We start from the raw sequence: 16665 nt of genomic DNA on the forward strand, positions 1-16665 counted from the left end.
ATAAGGAATAGCATAGAGGACATTAGGAGAAGGAAGGGAAAAATGAAGGAGGGGAAATCCGAGGGAGAGAGCAACCATGAGAGATCGTGGACTCTGAGAAACAAACTGAGGGTTTTAGAGGGAGGAGGGGTGGGGAGATTGGTGAGCCCGATGGTGGGTATTAAGGAGGGCAGGTATCACATGGAGCACTGGGTATTATATGCAAACAATGAATCATGGAACACTACATCAAAAACTAATGATGTACTGTATGGTAACTAACATAACAAAAAAAATCAGAAATAGAACATCGGAAAAAATAAATATTTTTATAAAGCAAGAATAAAACTGATACTTACACAAAAAAGTATTGCATATACACACAAAGAGGAAAGTCCAAGAAGACTCAACAGCAACACTGTTTGTCCGGCAACACCACCACGAGCCAACCAACATCCATTACGAGAACAGCGGGTAAATAAACTGTCATAAGTTCACCAGCAGTAAAATGAGTAAGTGAGTACGCCACACAATAACGTGGGTAGGTTTTTTTGGTTTTTGTGTTTTTGGTTTTTTTTAAGGCGACTCCAGCACAGTGCTTGGGCTCACAACCCTGAGATCCCAACCTGAGCTGAATTAAGAGTCTGTAGACACTTAGACGACTGAGCCACTCAAGTGCCGCAACATGGGTAGGTTTAAAAACAACAATCAAATGAGAAAACTATAAAAGGGTACAAATGATATATTTCTCTTTATAAAAAGTTTGAGAACAGACATAATTAAACATATGTTGTTTAGGGATCCAGACTGGGAGGAAGGAGTTAGAACAGCTGGCCTGTGACCTCTTTACTCCTTTTACAGACCAACGCCTCTGGAGAATGAAAAAAGGCAAATGACCACTTCTAGTCTTTTGTTAAGTATGCCGATAACCAGCCTACTTAATAAACAGCCTAGTGATACTTGTTAAAATGAGAGCTCTTGTTTCTGGAAAGCCCTTACCAGCACAGGACTAGCTAAGGGTCAGCTGGCTGCGGGTTACCTGTGGTAAGTATAGATCGATGGCCTCATCAGCCATGACTCTCTGAGATATGAAGTAGAGATGTCTTGTAAGGGAATGTTACTCACCAGGCGGGGAACCTGTGACCCCCACACTTGGAGACCTCTCCTATTCTGGGTCTGAGAGTACACATCCGAGCCATGAAGAAAAGACCTAAGACAGACCCCTCCTTGGTCCCTCTTCATCTCTTAAGTCTGTATTCTTGAAATTATTAGCATAACTAAATTAGCACAGCTAGGTAACAAGATCTCTGATCTGTCAACCGATTTGATAATCTGAGCATTTGCGTTAGCTCACAGAATAAATGATTTTCAGGTAAAAGTATAAAGAAAAGAAAAGAATAGGGCTGAGGCTAGTGGATAACACCAGGGAGGGCTACAAAAGACATTTCCAAGTTCCTGTTAATGCCCTGATTCTTAAATACAGGAGGGTACCAGTCAGGATTCTCCAGAGAAACTCAATAAATAGGATATATGTGGAAATTTATTATAAAGAATTGGCTCTCGTGATTGTGGAGGCAAACAAGACCCAAGATCGGCTGTTCGAAGGCCTGAGACCAATGGGATTAGTCTCAGAGGGAGTTCGAAGGTAGTAGGCAACCAATGTCCCAGCTTGTTACCACCAGGCAGAGAGAATTTGGTCCACTCAACAGACTGGATGAGGCCTGTCCACACTGGCAAGGGAAATCTTCTTGACTCAGTCTCCCAACTCAGGTCTTCACCTCATCCAGAAACCCCTTCACAGACACGCCTAGAATCATTCTGACCAATTATCTGAGCACCTTGTGGCCCAGTCACGTTGACATATAAAATTAACCATCACAACAGGCATTTATTTTATTGTTCTTTAAATAACACAGAGATGCTATTATTTGTGAATGATATGACCTTGGTGCTAAACGTATGAAGCAAATGCAATTTGATAAAAGAAAATAATGACTGGAGAACAACCTTCGAAAACGTTGGTGTTAAGGGGAAGAGGGAGATGAGGAGGTAGCTTGAGAGTTGGGTGGGCTCATGTGCAGCCTGAAATAAACACCAATTCCTGGAGTAGGTATCCAGGCCACTTCTCAAAATTATCTCCTAGTTGGTTCACTAATGGCAAATTTACCTGCATTATGCCATCTTCCAATATATATTGATTACAAAGAATCCAAAGCTGTATTCCTGTAAGCCTCTGGTTCAGCAGTCTCAGAGATGGGAGTTTCGATTGGGTGGAAAGGAGCGAAGGTAAGAAAGTATCTGTACTGGGAAAAATCCACCTTTCACTTTCCTGTAAGCCAACTGTGTTTGGTTTCTTCCTTCTCCATCTCTGGTATTCTTACATGAACCTCTCATTTAGGAGCCATAAGAATATGGCCCTCCACCATCCACTGGCTTTCCAATACCACGTGCCAGTGATAATGACACACATAAGTCAGAGCACATACCTGGGGGAAAAAGGTTCAGCTGGAGAAGATGCCCGGAGCAGGGACACAAGGAATAGGCCTGCTGGGTAGTTATGGGAAGCTTTAAGCTCTGATAACAAGTATCTCTCATTCAGCTTCTTCTGATCTCTCCTAAGATCACATAAAGATAATTCTGTTCTGTCCTTCATCTGTCACTTTTTATGACAATGACTTACAGCAAATAGTAAATTACATGTCAGTCTCTCCACTTCTATCTAGGAAAATCCCAATGGAGGCTCTTAACTGGGAGATATCCCTCCAAGGGCTCTAGCCATGCACACAAGTTTATGAAAAAAGTCCGTCATAACAGCATTTCTAATCTCAAAGAGTTTGAAAATAATCCAAATCTGAAAAAAAGGAGATTGGCTATATTATGGTACATGCATATGGACAGACTATTGTGTCCCTAATAAATTAAGTTCTTGAAGATTTAATGACAAAAAAATGGCTCCAACATATTTACCAGTAAAGATTCAGTACACAACACCATATAAAGACAATTATCTCCATAGTTAAGAACGTACACCTACCTATCCAAAAAAGGCTAGAAAAATGGATCAAAATGTTAACCATGGTTAATAATAAAATCATGGGTGATTTTTCTGCTCTTACACTTACATATTCCTCAACAAGTACATCATTTTTATAAGTGGAAAAAGGAAGATTAAAATTATATATCACTATGAATAAGACTGATCAGTTAGGTCAGAAGTAGAACAATACAACCCTTATACTGGGAAAAATATATTAAAATTTATATTTGATAAGGATCTAGTATCCAGAATATATTAAGAATCCTTACAGTTCAGGAGTGACAAAACAACCCAATTTAAAAATAGGCAAAGGATCTGAACAGACATCTCTCCACAAAAAGAATAGAAAAATGGCCAACAGGCACAAGGAAAGAGGCTCAACATCATTGGTCACTGGGGAAATACAAATCACAACCAAAATGTGTACCACTTCACACCCACTGGGACGGCTGTGATTTTTAAACAAGGACAATAATAAACATCGAGGAAGATGAAGAGAATTTGGAACCCTTGTGGCAACCTCTGTGGAAAAGAGTCTGGCAGTCTCTCAAAGAGCTATGCATTCAGTTACCATTATGACCAGCAGTTCTACTCTTAGATATATGGCCGGGAGAACTAAAAGTAGATGTCCACACAGAAACTTGTACACAGATGTTCATAGCAACATTATTCATAGCTACCCCCCAAATGGAAATAACCCAAACGTCCATCCAGTGATGAACAGATCATCAAAATGTGGTGCTATCCAACAATGGAAAGTTAGCACAAAAAGGAAGTACAGATACATGCTTAAAATATGGCTGAACCCTGAAAACATGTTAAGTGAAAGCTAATCCCCAAAGTCACATGTTGTATGGTCCCATTTATAGGAAATGTCTAGAAAAGGCAAATCTGAGAGAGAGTAAATTAGTGGTTTGGGGGTATGCAGTATGGGGACAGGGAGAAATGGAGAGTGTCTGCTAATAGGTATGGGGTTTCTTTTGGGGATGATGAGTACATTCTGGACAAAGTCCTCAAGGATAGCCTAGTTCACACCATTATTATGGGTAAGCAGGTGTCTAAAGTAGTTAGCTTTCCCGTTTAGTCACACACCCGAGGGGAATCAGATCTCCAGATTCCGCACCCTTCAGGCCAAGAAAGGAAATGGGGACAGTGAGGATCTGCAATAAGGAATGTGGTTTACCCCTCATAAGATATGCTCTAACCCTCAGAGTCCAGACAAGAATCACATCAGATAAGTAATTTTAATAAGGGGGCATTTGGCTTAAAACTAACCCACAGGGAACTGTTTGAACTCAAGTCAACAAGGCCACAAAGTCATGAGGTGTCACCCAAATCAAGGCCACCTTCCTGGATGGGTCACAGGTGCGACTGTGCAGGGCTCCATGCTCACACTCTGCAGGGCTCTGTGCTTGGTTTAATACTCTTGCTAGCTTGAAATTCTTATTAATTTTATCTTTACATTTCTGGGTGGATTTTTTTGTTGTTGTTGTTGTTTTTTTTTTTTTTTTTTTTTTTGAGAGTGTGTGAGCAGCACGGGTGGGTGGGGAGGAGAAGAGGGAGAGGGACAAGAAGACTCCATGCTGAGGTCAGAGCCCGACATGGGGTTCAATCCCATGGCCATCACAACTTGAGCTGAAATCAAGAGTCAGATGCCTAACAGACTGAGCCACCCAGGCCTCCCTTAACATGTGTTTTACAAGTGAAGTCCAATGGAACAAGGGAACGTGTGCATGGGAGGAGAAGAAGTTGCAACAGGCACATGTGCAAATCCTTGCACACATTAGCACAGAGTGCTGAGAGCTGCACGGTCCGTGGGAGCTCAGTGAGAACCAAAATGAGTACAAGGTTAAGTGTGTTCCCTTGTAACTAAGCCCTGGAACCCCAGAGGCCTTCCATGCAAACAGAAGTGGCTTTGAATGCACAGAGATGGCAAACCAAGGGTCCTACCACATCCTTTCTTACCTGGGTTACTCTGCTGTACTGGGCATCCACTTATGCTGAAATGACATAGAAAAACTGGAAAGATAAGGCAGCCCACAGTTACTCTCCCTTTCAGCCCTTCCTTACTCACCAGCTGAAGGGAGAGGGTTAACAGAAGGAACACATGTCAAGAAGTGACGTAACAACAGAGTTCATCCCCTGTGGTGTTTCCACCATTCTGATAGGAACAAGATACACAGGCCTGTAGGAGCTCGGAACTGAAAATTGCAGAGGATTCTGCATGGAAGGTAAATGCTCTTACAGTTGCGTTTTGAACTGGCATTGTGCAATACAAAAATGGATGGTAAAATCTATGCTAATATTTTAAAGTTTAAATTTTTATTCCCTTACAAGGGCCTTAAATAGCAAATAAAACACCATAACGAGGCAAGAGAGACCAGAGAGGAAAAGGAAAAGCTGTGTAGTATCTTGAACAGTAAGCGAGTGACCGAGTGCCTCCTTCTTCGGGGGTTTTTGCCTTTGAGGGAGCCCTGGCAGTGCCTGGAGGCTTACACCGTACAGACGGCTGTGCGCACTCTCCAAGCTTCCGATCCGGGAGGTCTGGGGGGAGGGGAGCCCCAGAACCTACCTTCTGTAAAGCTCCCGGGTGCTGTGGATGCTGCTGCCCCACGCTCAGAATTACGCGACTAGAATGCGTCCACCTCAGCCTCTGACAAGCTGTACGACGCCATCCAGAAGGTTCATGCTGTTACCTCGTAAATGTTCAGTTGCTCCACCAAGTCCAGGTCCGTCCCTTTCTTGTTCAAGTGCCGCTGGGACACGGCCGCAATGCCCAGCTCTTCCAGGCAGTCCACCACATCGTAGAAGCTGTCCTGGTCTGGCAACCCCGACAGTGTCTGAAGAAAGAACGGGACACGAACATGTTTTAGGGGACTGTCTCAAGGCTAGGCAGCAGCCAGCATTTAACTATATGGGACAAACCAAGACAGAGGATCAGATCATTTGAGAAAAAACTCCTTTAGTTTGGTAAGCAGAATGCACCCCAAAAACCCACCCTGGTATATAGGTTCTGTATAATCCCCTTCCTTGAGTCTAAGCAGGAAACTCCCATCACTGAAGTACATTACATGGCCACAGGGAAGGGATTTTACAGATATTCACCACCCAAAGCAGCTGATTTTGAGTTAATCACAGGGAAGATTATTCTGGGTGGGCCTGACCTAATCAGGTGGGCCGTTTTAAAGAAGGTTTAGGCATTTCCGGAGCTCAGAGACTAGGAGAGAGATGACCCTGCTGGCCCTGAAGCAGCAGCAAGCCACCACGAGTTCTCCAGCTGCAAGGAAATGAGCTCTGCCAACAACCACAAAAGCTTGGGAGAGGATCCCAAGCCTCAGACCAGACTCCAGTCCTGGTCGATACCTTGACTACAGCTTTGTGAGACTCTGAGCAGAGGACCCGGTTAGGCGGTGCCTGGAGCCTGTCCCATGGAAACTGTGAGATGATAAGTCTGTGTTGTTTTAAGCTGCTAAATTTGTGGTAATTTGTTACATGGCAATAGAAAACTAACACGCTCCATGATGAGAAACTCCTGTTAGGACCAATCTACCGACAGCTGGAGTTATAACAATGTCATGATTCCTTTTTCTTTCAACTGGGTCGGCCTTCCCCTTGGTCTAAGTAATTTAGGAAAACCTGAGTAATTCCAAAGCAGCAACCAAAAGACGAAAGGATAACCCAAGTGCGGGGTGGGGGTGGGGGGAGGAGCTGACTTCTCTTTGAATTCTGTGTCTCTTAAAAGAAGGATGATCTCTCAGATGGGCCTTCTGCTCAGAACTAGAGAGACCCTCGAGGTGATTTACTGCAAGCCCTTATCTCATGAGAGGATGGCTAGGGAGGAAAGGGGTTTGCCTGAGGGAACAAGCAGTTCCTACAGACCTGGGACAACCTCTCCTCTACTCACACACTCATGCTTCTGTACAAATTATTCTGGCCTGGAATTCCAAACACGGGTCTTTACTCCCTATTTGTCTTTGCACTTCCAAGAACCCTCTATATAGATTTCAAAATTATTCTGAACTCAGAAAAGACCAACACTGTCCTAAGAACTGTTCACAGCACCACTTTTCCAATGCCTCTATTGGGAAGCTATTAATAATCGGAAAGAACGTCTCTATTTATGACCCAAATAATGGCTTTTTTCTTTCAATGCTGAGTGAAGAGGATACAACTTACTGCTGTTGAGATCAGAAATGAGTGAAAAATAACTGGGACAGGATAACTTAGTCCATCAGGGGCCTCAGCAAGGACCCAGAGCAGGAGGCTGTAAACCAGTCAGACTCTGTAATAAACAGGTGCTCACACCTATGGGGCCAAGTGGGAAAGCACGCGCCAGCACCTGTGAGTGTCAGGCAAGGCAGCACATGCAAGTGTCAGGCAAGGTGGCACCTCCGCATTAGCTGACCACAATCCCCAGAGGGGTCCCTCGCTCCTGACACTAAATGAGAAAGTATGCAGCCGTTCAAAGAATCCTGTCATCAGAACGATCCAACTTCTGGTTTTAGTGAAAACCATTGAGCCTATTAAAAGATGAGGAAAAGAAAACAGGACCCCAAGCCAGGGCCGGGCTGGTGCATGGAGATGCCCTGATGGCGGGCCCTGCCAAATCCCCCACTTGAGGAACCTAGCTGAGTTGACATTTAGTGTTGGATTTAAAACTTCCTACTCAACTGTGGAGGGTCACAAGGAGGCACAGAGGGCTCTCCTCTCCTCAGTTCCCTTCCCTTCTTCTTTCCTCTTTTCCCTGCTTATAAAAGTCTCCAAAGGGTTAAATTCCTCGATCTAATTCCCATCGCCTTAGCGAGCCCAACCATGATGGCTGGTGGGCGGGGTGGGGGGGCTGTGGTTACTATTAGTCAAACAATTAGGTCCAAAGAACCAAACACACTCAGGGAGACTTACTCAATAATAGGTCCAGAAGTGAGGGTATGAAGAGGTCATTTGTCATTTCCACCGTGAAAATTTGGGCTGGAGCCAAGCCTACGTACCAACCCCTTTGGCGTGTGGCTGCAGGGGAGATGGCCTTCTGCCACCAACAAACACAGGGGCTTTTCTCCAGTTGCAGGCGAAGAGGACTAACCATTCTAGAAACACATTCACCTGTCTTCAGCTAATGGTCTAACATGCCCAGCAAACTGTGCCATTCCCCCACCGCTCCCTGGGTCCTGTCCTCTAATTTCTACCTTGACACCTCATGGCTAAAGTGCCTCCTTCCGGCAAAGGTGGAGGTTACCCCCAGGAAGTCTGTGAGGCAGACGTCTCTTGATGCCTTCATTTTCAGATGACGTCCATGACCCCCCTTTCCTGCTTTCTCTCAAACCTCATCCTTCCGGGGCTGGTGACAGGTAAATCTTCAAAGGCCTCTCTCCAAGGGAGAAATTTCTGTCCTAAAGGACATGTTCTTTACCTCTCCTGGGTTCTCACTGATTGCATCAAATCTTTCTTACAGGGTGCCAAATGCCTGCACACAAATTTTCAGAGCAACATTATCTGTGAACTCCAAAAGCTGTTAAAACCCAAGTCTCCTTCAGTGGGAGAACCCGACGTGGTGTATCTGCAGCAGCAGAAAGGAGCAGCTGTTAACACGCTCTGGAGCAGATCGGCCTCAAAGGCGTTACGCTGAGTGACAGCAGCCAGCCTCAAAGGGTTACATCTCTCCTGTGTGGTCCTATTTGATGGGGATGAAATGACAAACTACAGTGCGAGAGAACGGTTGTCAGGGTAGGAAGAGGCCATCAGGAGATCATGATTAAAGGCTAACATGAGGGAGACCTGGAGGGAGGTGGGAATGTTCTATATTCTAACTGTGAAGGCTATGCATATGCCTAGCTAAACAAGTTTTACAGCTGACACAGCTGAATTTTTTTTTTTTACAAGTTTCTGGTATGGTAATCAGCAATAAATGAAATATAAAAACAAAGGTGAGTACTCAGCATGAATCCCATCCAGGTTACCTCCCCTCCACCCCCTTCCCTGAAACCTCCAGGCCAGCCTCACAGGAACAGGAACAGTAATACCTCTTGTGACTCAGGCCCCCTCATCAGCCTCTTCCTATCCTCTACGGCGGTCAGTACCTGAGCACCTCAAAGTGGGGGGTTCCCACTGAGGGGGTTTCAGCTGGATCAAGACAGGGCATTGTAGAGCGTTAGCTTGCACCATGAGAAATTGTTAGCTTCTGATGTTCCTTCAGATCTGACAACATGGGGTCAAGGGGTAGGAGCAGGAATGGGGGGGGGATTAGTATGGATCTTGGAAACCCCCCATTAATGTCCCTGTTCAGCAAAGAGAGCAGACACCAGCCTCAGAACCCTAAGCAGGCTAAAATGTAGCACCCTTGTTTTGTCATAAAATGTTCCTGTTTTTAATTCCATGTTATTAGTCCATCTTCTATTTTGTTGAAAGAAAACTTAGAAAAGCAATATAATAATTTCCCAGACTTCAAAGTCTGAATTTTTTCCAGACCTGTATTAGCATTTTGATGTATTTTTTCTTTGTTTGGGATCTCAGAAGATTTTACTCACTGGGGCACTAAACAGGACTAAAATTCAACAAAGGAAAACAAACCCAGCGTGGGTGCCAGTGGTTTATTTGACCTTTTGGGGGGAAAGGATGGCATTTGGAGTAATGTCCATAGGACTTTCCCCTGAGCCAGAGCTAATGAAAGAGGAAACAGAACCGCCAGAGAGAAAAAGTAAGCGAGGAATTCCTGGACATTAAGCGCCATCTGATGCCAAGAAGAATGTGACATGTGCTGGGTCCTTGCCAGCCACTGGCAGCAGAAGGCCCATACCCCCCAACCAACGCTGCTGGGACCATCAGAACCGCCCAGCGCACCCTCCACCAATAGGATGGGTAACATCGCAATGGCAAACACTGGACAAGAGGGAAAATTCCATTTTTGCTGAAGTCCATGGTTTCCAAAACAATGTCAGTGACTGAAAAGGACAGGAAATAGATGACCTTAATCTTCAAAAACAACAACAACAGAAAATTGCTTTAAAATTGCAAGGTAAAATCAACTCACAAAGACATTTGAAAGCATAAATGGAATTCTTAGGATTATACTACAGAAAAGTACTGCCCATTCCTCACCAGGACCGTAGAAGAATTTCAGGTGTCCTCATCAACAGATGGCATTTCATTAAAAAGCAATCGCTGACAATGAGCCCTGAGGGAAAACGTTTGTTGTTTTACTGTATATTTCTTTTCATCTTAATAGATTTAATGTCCTTCATTTTTCCACTGGGTTCTTAAGATATTGAGGGTTATATAATTTTCTGCCCCATTCTTTGCAAACAATTCCTAATTTGCTGCTTGCCCTTAGCTTTTGTTTGCGGTTTTCATTTTACAAAAAAGATCTGTTTATAATTTTATGCAGTGAAATATTTAAAAAGTCCTTCTCTTTGGATTCTTTTTGACAGGTTTGATGATTAACATAATCTTCTCCTACCAGAGACAAACTAATCTTCACCTCTACTTCTTAATTTTCCACTATTTGTTGTGTTACATTGAACACTTTATTTTGTCTGGAATTCATTTCAGTATTGGTCAAAGGACGTATTTGGTTATTTCCATTTGGCACAGCCCCGCCCCCAAATCATTAATGACGCTAAGTCATGCCCCCCACCCCCACAGCAGTCCTAGAGGGAGTTGTTCTGCGCGATGAGATCTCTTTCAGAGCTCCTCTGCTCCCATCATCTGTCTGCTGAAGAAAGAGCCAGGACCACATTGTTTTAATCCTGAGAGCCTGCACAACAGTTAAGTATCTAGTGGAAATTACTTCTCATGATGCTTTCTACTACTGTGTCCCCAGTTCATCAGAGGAAATGTTTCTCTAGTTGTACTTCATGGAGAGGTTCTAAATTTTCTCTGCATCACTGCAGTTCGTACTGTAGGCCTACATCCAGCAGCTCGGGGAGGAAAGGCAGGCCCATGGGGTGGTTGGTGTGATTCCTGGGGTGTAGGGCAGAGCCATGTGCAGGACATTTTCAAGGAGAAAGGGACTCTGGTCCCGAGAGAGGGCTGTCCCAGGGCAGTATGGTGTCAGCACCCTCTCCAGGGAGGGATCCTTAAGACAGCTACCATCCTCCCAGCCAGTGACCAGGGGGGATGTGTTGGGAGGGAGGAGAGCACAAGGGTGATACCACCTTCATAAAAGGAGGACGGGACCCACCCCCAGCAGTCAGAATTCAATAAGCAGTGGAACAAGTGTGCCTTCATTTCTCCCGAGCTGTAAGCTATTTTCTTAGGGTAAAACTTGTGGATTTATATTCTTTTTAAAAAAATTATTTGAGAGAGAACAAGAGAGGAAGAGAGCATGTGCACATGAACAAGAGGAAGGGCAGAGGGGAAGAGAGAGAGAGAGAGAAAGAATCTTAATTGGAGTCTGTGTTGAGCGTGGAGCCCGAGTGGGGCTCAATCCCACAACCATGACCTGAGTCGAAACCAAGAGTCAGATGTTTAACCAACAGAGCCACCCAGGAGCCCCCCCAACTTCCTAATTTATATTCCTAAGGAATAATATTTTTAAGGGGGACATCTTGGTAGGAAAAGTAATCATGAAGTTCTGTCATACTTCTGGTTTCGTTAGAAAAAACCAAAGCAGAGAAAGCCCACAGACAGTCCCAGGCCTGCACACACATGTGCACCAGCACACACGCAGGCACACACACCACATGCAGCTGGAAAGGGTTTCCTCTGGCAAACAGCAACACTGTAGCCATGGATCCAGCCACCAACATGCGGGCCTATGTGATGTGGCTCTTCCTCAGAGGGTAAATTGTAGATTTTCACATTGTGTTAGTTTCCGGGGGGGGGGGGGGGGCGGTGCTGTCGTAACAATTTAACACAAACTGTGTGGCTTAAAAGAGCAGAAATATATTTTCTCCAGTGTGAGAGATGAGAAGTTTGATATCAAAGTGTCAGGGGGGCCATACTGCCTGAAGGCTCCATAGGAAGGCCCTTCCCCGTGTCCTCGTACATTGGCTGATGGCAATCCTGGGCATTCCTTGGCTAAGAGATGTATCTCTACAATCTGCCTCTGTCTTCACACAGCCATCTTCCTCACATGCATGTGCAGACATCGTCTTCCCTCTTTGAGTGTCTCTTTTCCTCTTCTAAGGACACCGGTCATGTGGAATTATGGCCCACCTGAATGACCTCAGCATAGCTTGACTGTATCTGCAAAGACCCTATTTCCAAATAAGGTCACATTTACAGATATTCTTAGGGGTTAAGACATCAGCATAACTGAATCCCTTCAAAGGGGACATAATACAACCCTTAGCAGTCATCAACCAACCTTGTTCACTAAAGTCATCGCATAAACCAGCAGCTCTGTATCGACCCCATCTTTTTCCTCCAGGATTTCCATAATATTTGACCAGGGTTTGACTCCTAGGAATAAAAGAAAAATCATTTAAAATGGCAAGTCAATGCTTCTCACCCAACTCATATCGCAGTTTCTCCAAAGACGTATCACCTAATAATGGCTGTGTCGTTCAGTCACCAACTTTCAAAGTGTGACACTATCCTTAGAGTGAACGTCAGTAATTTGTCAATAATATACCACATCATTCTCATCCACTTGAAAATGTTACTCTCTGTTGTCCACATGGCTTTCGATTTGCCTGAAAATTCCCTTTATATTAAATATGCAATTTGAAAAAAATCCATTCCTGTGCATTTCACTCTCTGAGCATGGAAACTCTTGATAAATACTCTTTGTATGTCCAGCAGCATGTTAGGCTCTGATCTCCTACAAGGAAAGGGGACATGGGAGATTTTTACATTCACTCAAACAGTGGACTCCCAAGAAATACCAGTGAAATCTGTCTAGCCAGCATTTCAAGAACAGAAGTATATTATCTCTATTCAAACCAGGTACAAATACTCTTTCAGCCTCGACAGGCTACAAAGAACCCACCTCACCAAGTATTTGTGCCGATGGTCGCCAAGAGCCCTGCTCAAGAAGTGGCTCTTAAATGGGGCTCTGCAAGTGAAGACTCAGGGGTGGTTATTCCCTGGCTCCCAGAGACAGCAGCAGGAAAACCCATCACATTCAGGACTGCCACGTCAAGGCCAAGGTCACAAAGGGGATATAAAATCTGGACGTGATTTCCTGTGTTTGAGATAAACATTTGAAGTGAAGTATTGCCTTGCCCTTGGCATGCTTGCTCTCTCTATAAAGATCTCAAAGGGATATTGCTTATTTTTGCTGGTAAAAGTAAATCCCGAAATACTGTAAAATCTGTGGCTTCCACATGCAGGTTCTTGGGTGGGTTACCAGAGCAGATCTGCTGGCCTTGAGAACAAAGCTCCCCGAGGGCAGCAGTGACCTCTGTCTTATCTCTTCGCACAGTGTCTGGCACATAATAGGTCTGAAGAGTAAGTGGGGATCTTTGAGAGGGTATGAGGCTGGTTAAGCTGGAGATGGGTTTTTTTTATTATTATTCATTCATTTGAGAGAGAGAGAGAATATAAGCAGGGGGAGAGGGAGAGGCAGAATGAGAAGCAGACTCCCTACTGAACAAGGAACCCAATGTGGGGCTCCATCCCAGGACCTGGAGATCATGATCAGAGCCAAAGGCAGATGCCCAACCATCTGAGCCACCCAGGTGCCCAGGCCGGAGCAACTTTAAAAGAGCCAGAGGGCAAATGCACACAGTAAGAGTTGAAAGGAGGTCAGGAGAATTTTAAAAAGGAACAGGCACCTACTATATAAGGTTAAGAGCACAGATATATTGGGATAGGGGGGGGGGGTTATGGACATTGGGGAGAGTATGTGCTATGGTGAGTGCTGTGAATTGTGTAAACCTGGTGATTCACAGACCTGTACCCCTGGGGATAAAAATATATCTTTATAAAAAATTAAAAATTAAAAAACACAGATATAGTTTAATATAGAGGTCTGCTGGCTCTCCTAGGCAACAAACAGAAAAACTTTCCTGGGACAAAACTGCCCTGTTGGTCAGAATGAGGCAAGCTTCTCTAACCCTTTCTAACTCCAGACACAAATGCATGGCCCCTGTCTGCTAACTGCTGACCTATCTCCTGGCTGATATTTACCATCAAACTATTCTGAAGTCCACACCTGTTCTTCAAGCCCCAGCAAAGTAACTGTTTCTGCCCTCATGACAGGCAATCTTTATGGTCAGGAGGTCTTGGGCCGTCCAGGTGCTGTTCGAGCACTCCAACCACTTCTCCTGTGTTCAGGACCAGCACAACTGGCATTACTCACGCTCCGCTCCCAACCTCAGCATAAAACATGGGTTCTAGAGGGTTACCCACATACAGTTACAAGGGAGACTGCGGGAGATAGCGGTGAAGCTAAGCATTTCCGAGGGTGCTAGTGGACCCAGAACGTCTTTCCGGTTGCATGCTTTGGAGCCAAAGATGCCAAAGAGGCCGTAGGGAAGGAAAAGCCAACAAGCAAAGGCAGGCTCCCAAAGAGAAGGAAGTTGAGCCAGACCGTCTCCTCTCTCTCACCTACAGACGTACTCGTGTGCACGCCATTTAATCCTTTATAATGAACACACTCAAACACTGGCTCAATTTAGTCAAAAAATGAATTGAAACATGTGTTCTTCAGCTGTGGTATCTGATTACCTTTTAGGGACTTCAAAGCCTGGAAACTTGCATCTATTCCTACAATGTTGAGATGAATGTTTACTCTCCTTTGATTCTCTTGGGGCCAGAAAATGGGAAACATTTAAAAGAAAGAAGATGAAGGGGAGGCATCATTTTGGTGCAACACAACAGCCTTGACAGGGTTCAAGCTAGCCCATGGGAAGCACCGGGGGGTCAACTTCCAGGAGCTGCACCTGCTGGAATTAAATGGTCCAGGTCAACGCCCCCTCCCCACCTCCGCTTGCTCCACACAGAGTGTGTGTGTATCCGTGTGTGTGTGTGTGTGTGTGTGCGCGCGCGTGTGCGCGTGCAGGGGGTGGTCCTGTGTTAGAACTGTAAACCATATGATCTGACCCCTCCACATAACAGATAAAGAAACTGAGCCCCAGAGAACTGGAATGAACAGAGGCTCAGGGAACACATCTGGACAGGAGTGATCGTGTCAACCTTGGAGAATCTCGGAAGCTGTCAGGGAGACAAAGCACTTTGTCTTTTCGCCTCAGCGCTCATGAAGTACATTAGGAGACGATGATTTCCTGAACAGTGACCTCTGTCGGTCTCAAGCTCCTCCCCAGACACCAGCTCTTGGAGGAAAGGCTCCACGAGAGCCTGTTTTTTCCTCTGGTGTTTCAAGCACACCGTTGGCACTTAAATGTTTATTAAATAAATGAGTTTTATACGAAAAATATTTGGTGCAGTGTCTGTTATGTAACAGGCACTTGAATATCAGGTAGTTATTGTCACAGTGACGGGTAGCTGTGGTGACACCCACGCTTACCCAGCTGGCTTCTACACATTCCCAGACAGGGCCCCTCTCTCAGCCCAGAAGCAAGCACAGGGCAGAGGATGCAATGCGTTCTCCCTCTGACTTTCCTCCCAGGTCTCTGTGGCGACGGCTCCCCTCCAAAGAAAGATATTTAGCCCAATGCCTCATATTTGAGGGGGTCTCACACTCCGTCAGAAGGGCACCATGTTTTGTGTCTTTCTACATAACTGACAAACACACTTAACACGTATGGTTCTGCCACAGAAAACCACGGAAGCAGAGCTTGGGTTTTGTCACCTAACTCCCACCTTGCCCTGGGAGTGCTTCACAGACCAACAGATCCTCGAGCAGAAGTCAGAGACGGGACGGCTCCCAGGGTGGCTGGATTCATCTCCACTGTTACTCATGTGTGATCAACACGTTTAGGAATGATGTCGTACCTCACTCTTTCTCTGCCTGCCTCTCTGTCTACTTGTGATCTCTCTCTCTGTCAAATAAATAAATAAATAAAATCTTCAAAAAAAAAAAAAAATAGGGCACCTGGGTGGCTCAGTGGGTTAAGCCTCTGCCTTCAGTTCAGGTCATGATCCCAGGGTCCCGGGATCGAGTCCCGCATCGGGCTCTCTGCTCAGCAGGGAGCCTGCTTCCTCCTCTCTCTTTCTCTGCCTGCCTCTCCGCCTACTTGTGATCTCTCTCTGTCAAATAAATAAATGGGACTGGAAGAGATTATGCTGAGTGAAATAAGTCAAGCAGAGAGAGTCAATTATCATATGGTTTCACTTATTTGTGGAGCATAACAAATAGCATGGAGGACAAGGGGAGATGGAGAGGAGAAGGGAGTTGAGGGAAATTGGAAGGGAAGGTGAACCATGAGAGACTGTGGACTCTGAAAAACAATCTGAGGGTTTTGAAGGGGCGGGGGTGGGAGGTTGGGGGAACCAGGTGGTGGGTATTGGAGAGGGCACAGATTGCATGGAGCACGGGGTGTGGTGCAAAAACAATGAATACTGTTACGCTGAAAATAAATTTTAAAAATTAAAAAATAAATAAAATCTTAAAAAAAAAAAAAAAAGGAATGATGTCGTATCTCATTACTTCACAGCCCAGTGAAAACAGAATTTCTTCAAAAGCTGTGTTGACCCTCAAAACACTTGCCAACCCAAGTGCTGTCTCGAGACTTAGGACTGAAATTTCAAAGTCAGTTCCCCAGGCTGGTCACTTGCCCCACTCTCTATCCGAGCGGCAAATCCAGAGA

At 45.0% G+C, this 16665-nt stretch overlaps 1 protein-coding gene across 13 annotated transcripts in view; it reads right to left on the reverse strand.

Annotated features, from left to right (window-relative positions):
- Window positions 1-16665, reverse strand: part of FHOD3 (formin homology 2 domain containing 3) — a 456486-nt gene that overhangs the window by 153493 nt on the left and 286328 nt on the right. For all 13 annotated transcript variants that reach the window (XM_032859586.1, XM_032859585.1, XM_032859591.1 and 10 more), the window contains exons 8-9: window positions 12318-12412; window positions 5713-5856 (exon numbers count right to left, since the gene is read on the reverse strand). In XM_032859586.1, coding sequence (XP_032715477.1) covers window positions 5713-5856; window positions 12318-12412 — 239 coding nt within the window. The remainder of the gene's footprint in view (window positions 1-5712; window positions 5857-12317; window positions 12413-16665) is intronic.

The sequence above is a fragment of the Lontra canadensis genome, unplaced genomic scaffold (genome assembly GCF_010015895.1).
Source record: "Lontra canadensis isolate GAN:19392208 unplaced genomic scaffold, GSC_riverotter_1.0 scaffold17, whole genome shotgun sequence".
NCBI lineage: Eukaryota > Metazoa > Chordata > Mammalia > Carnivora > Mustelidae > Lontra > Lontra canadensis.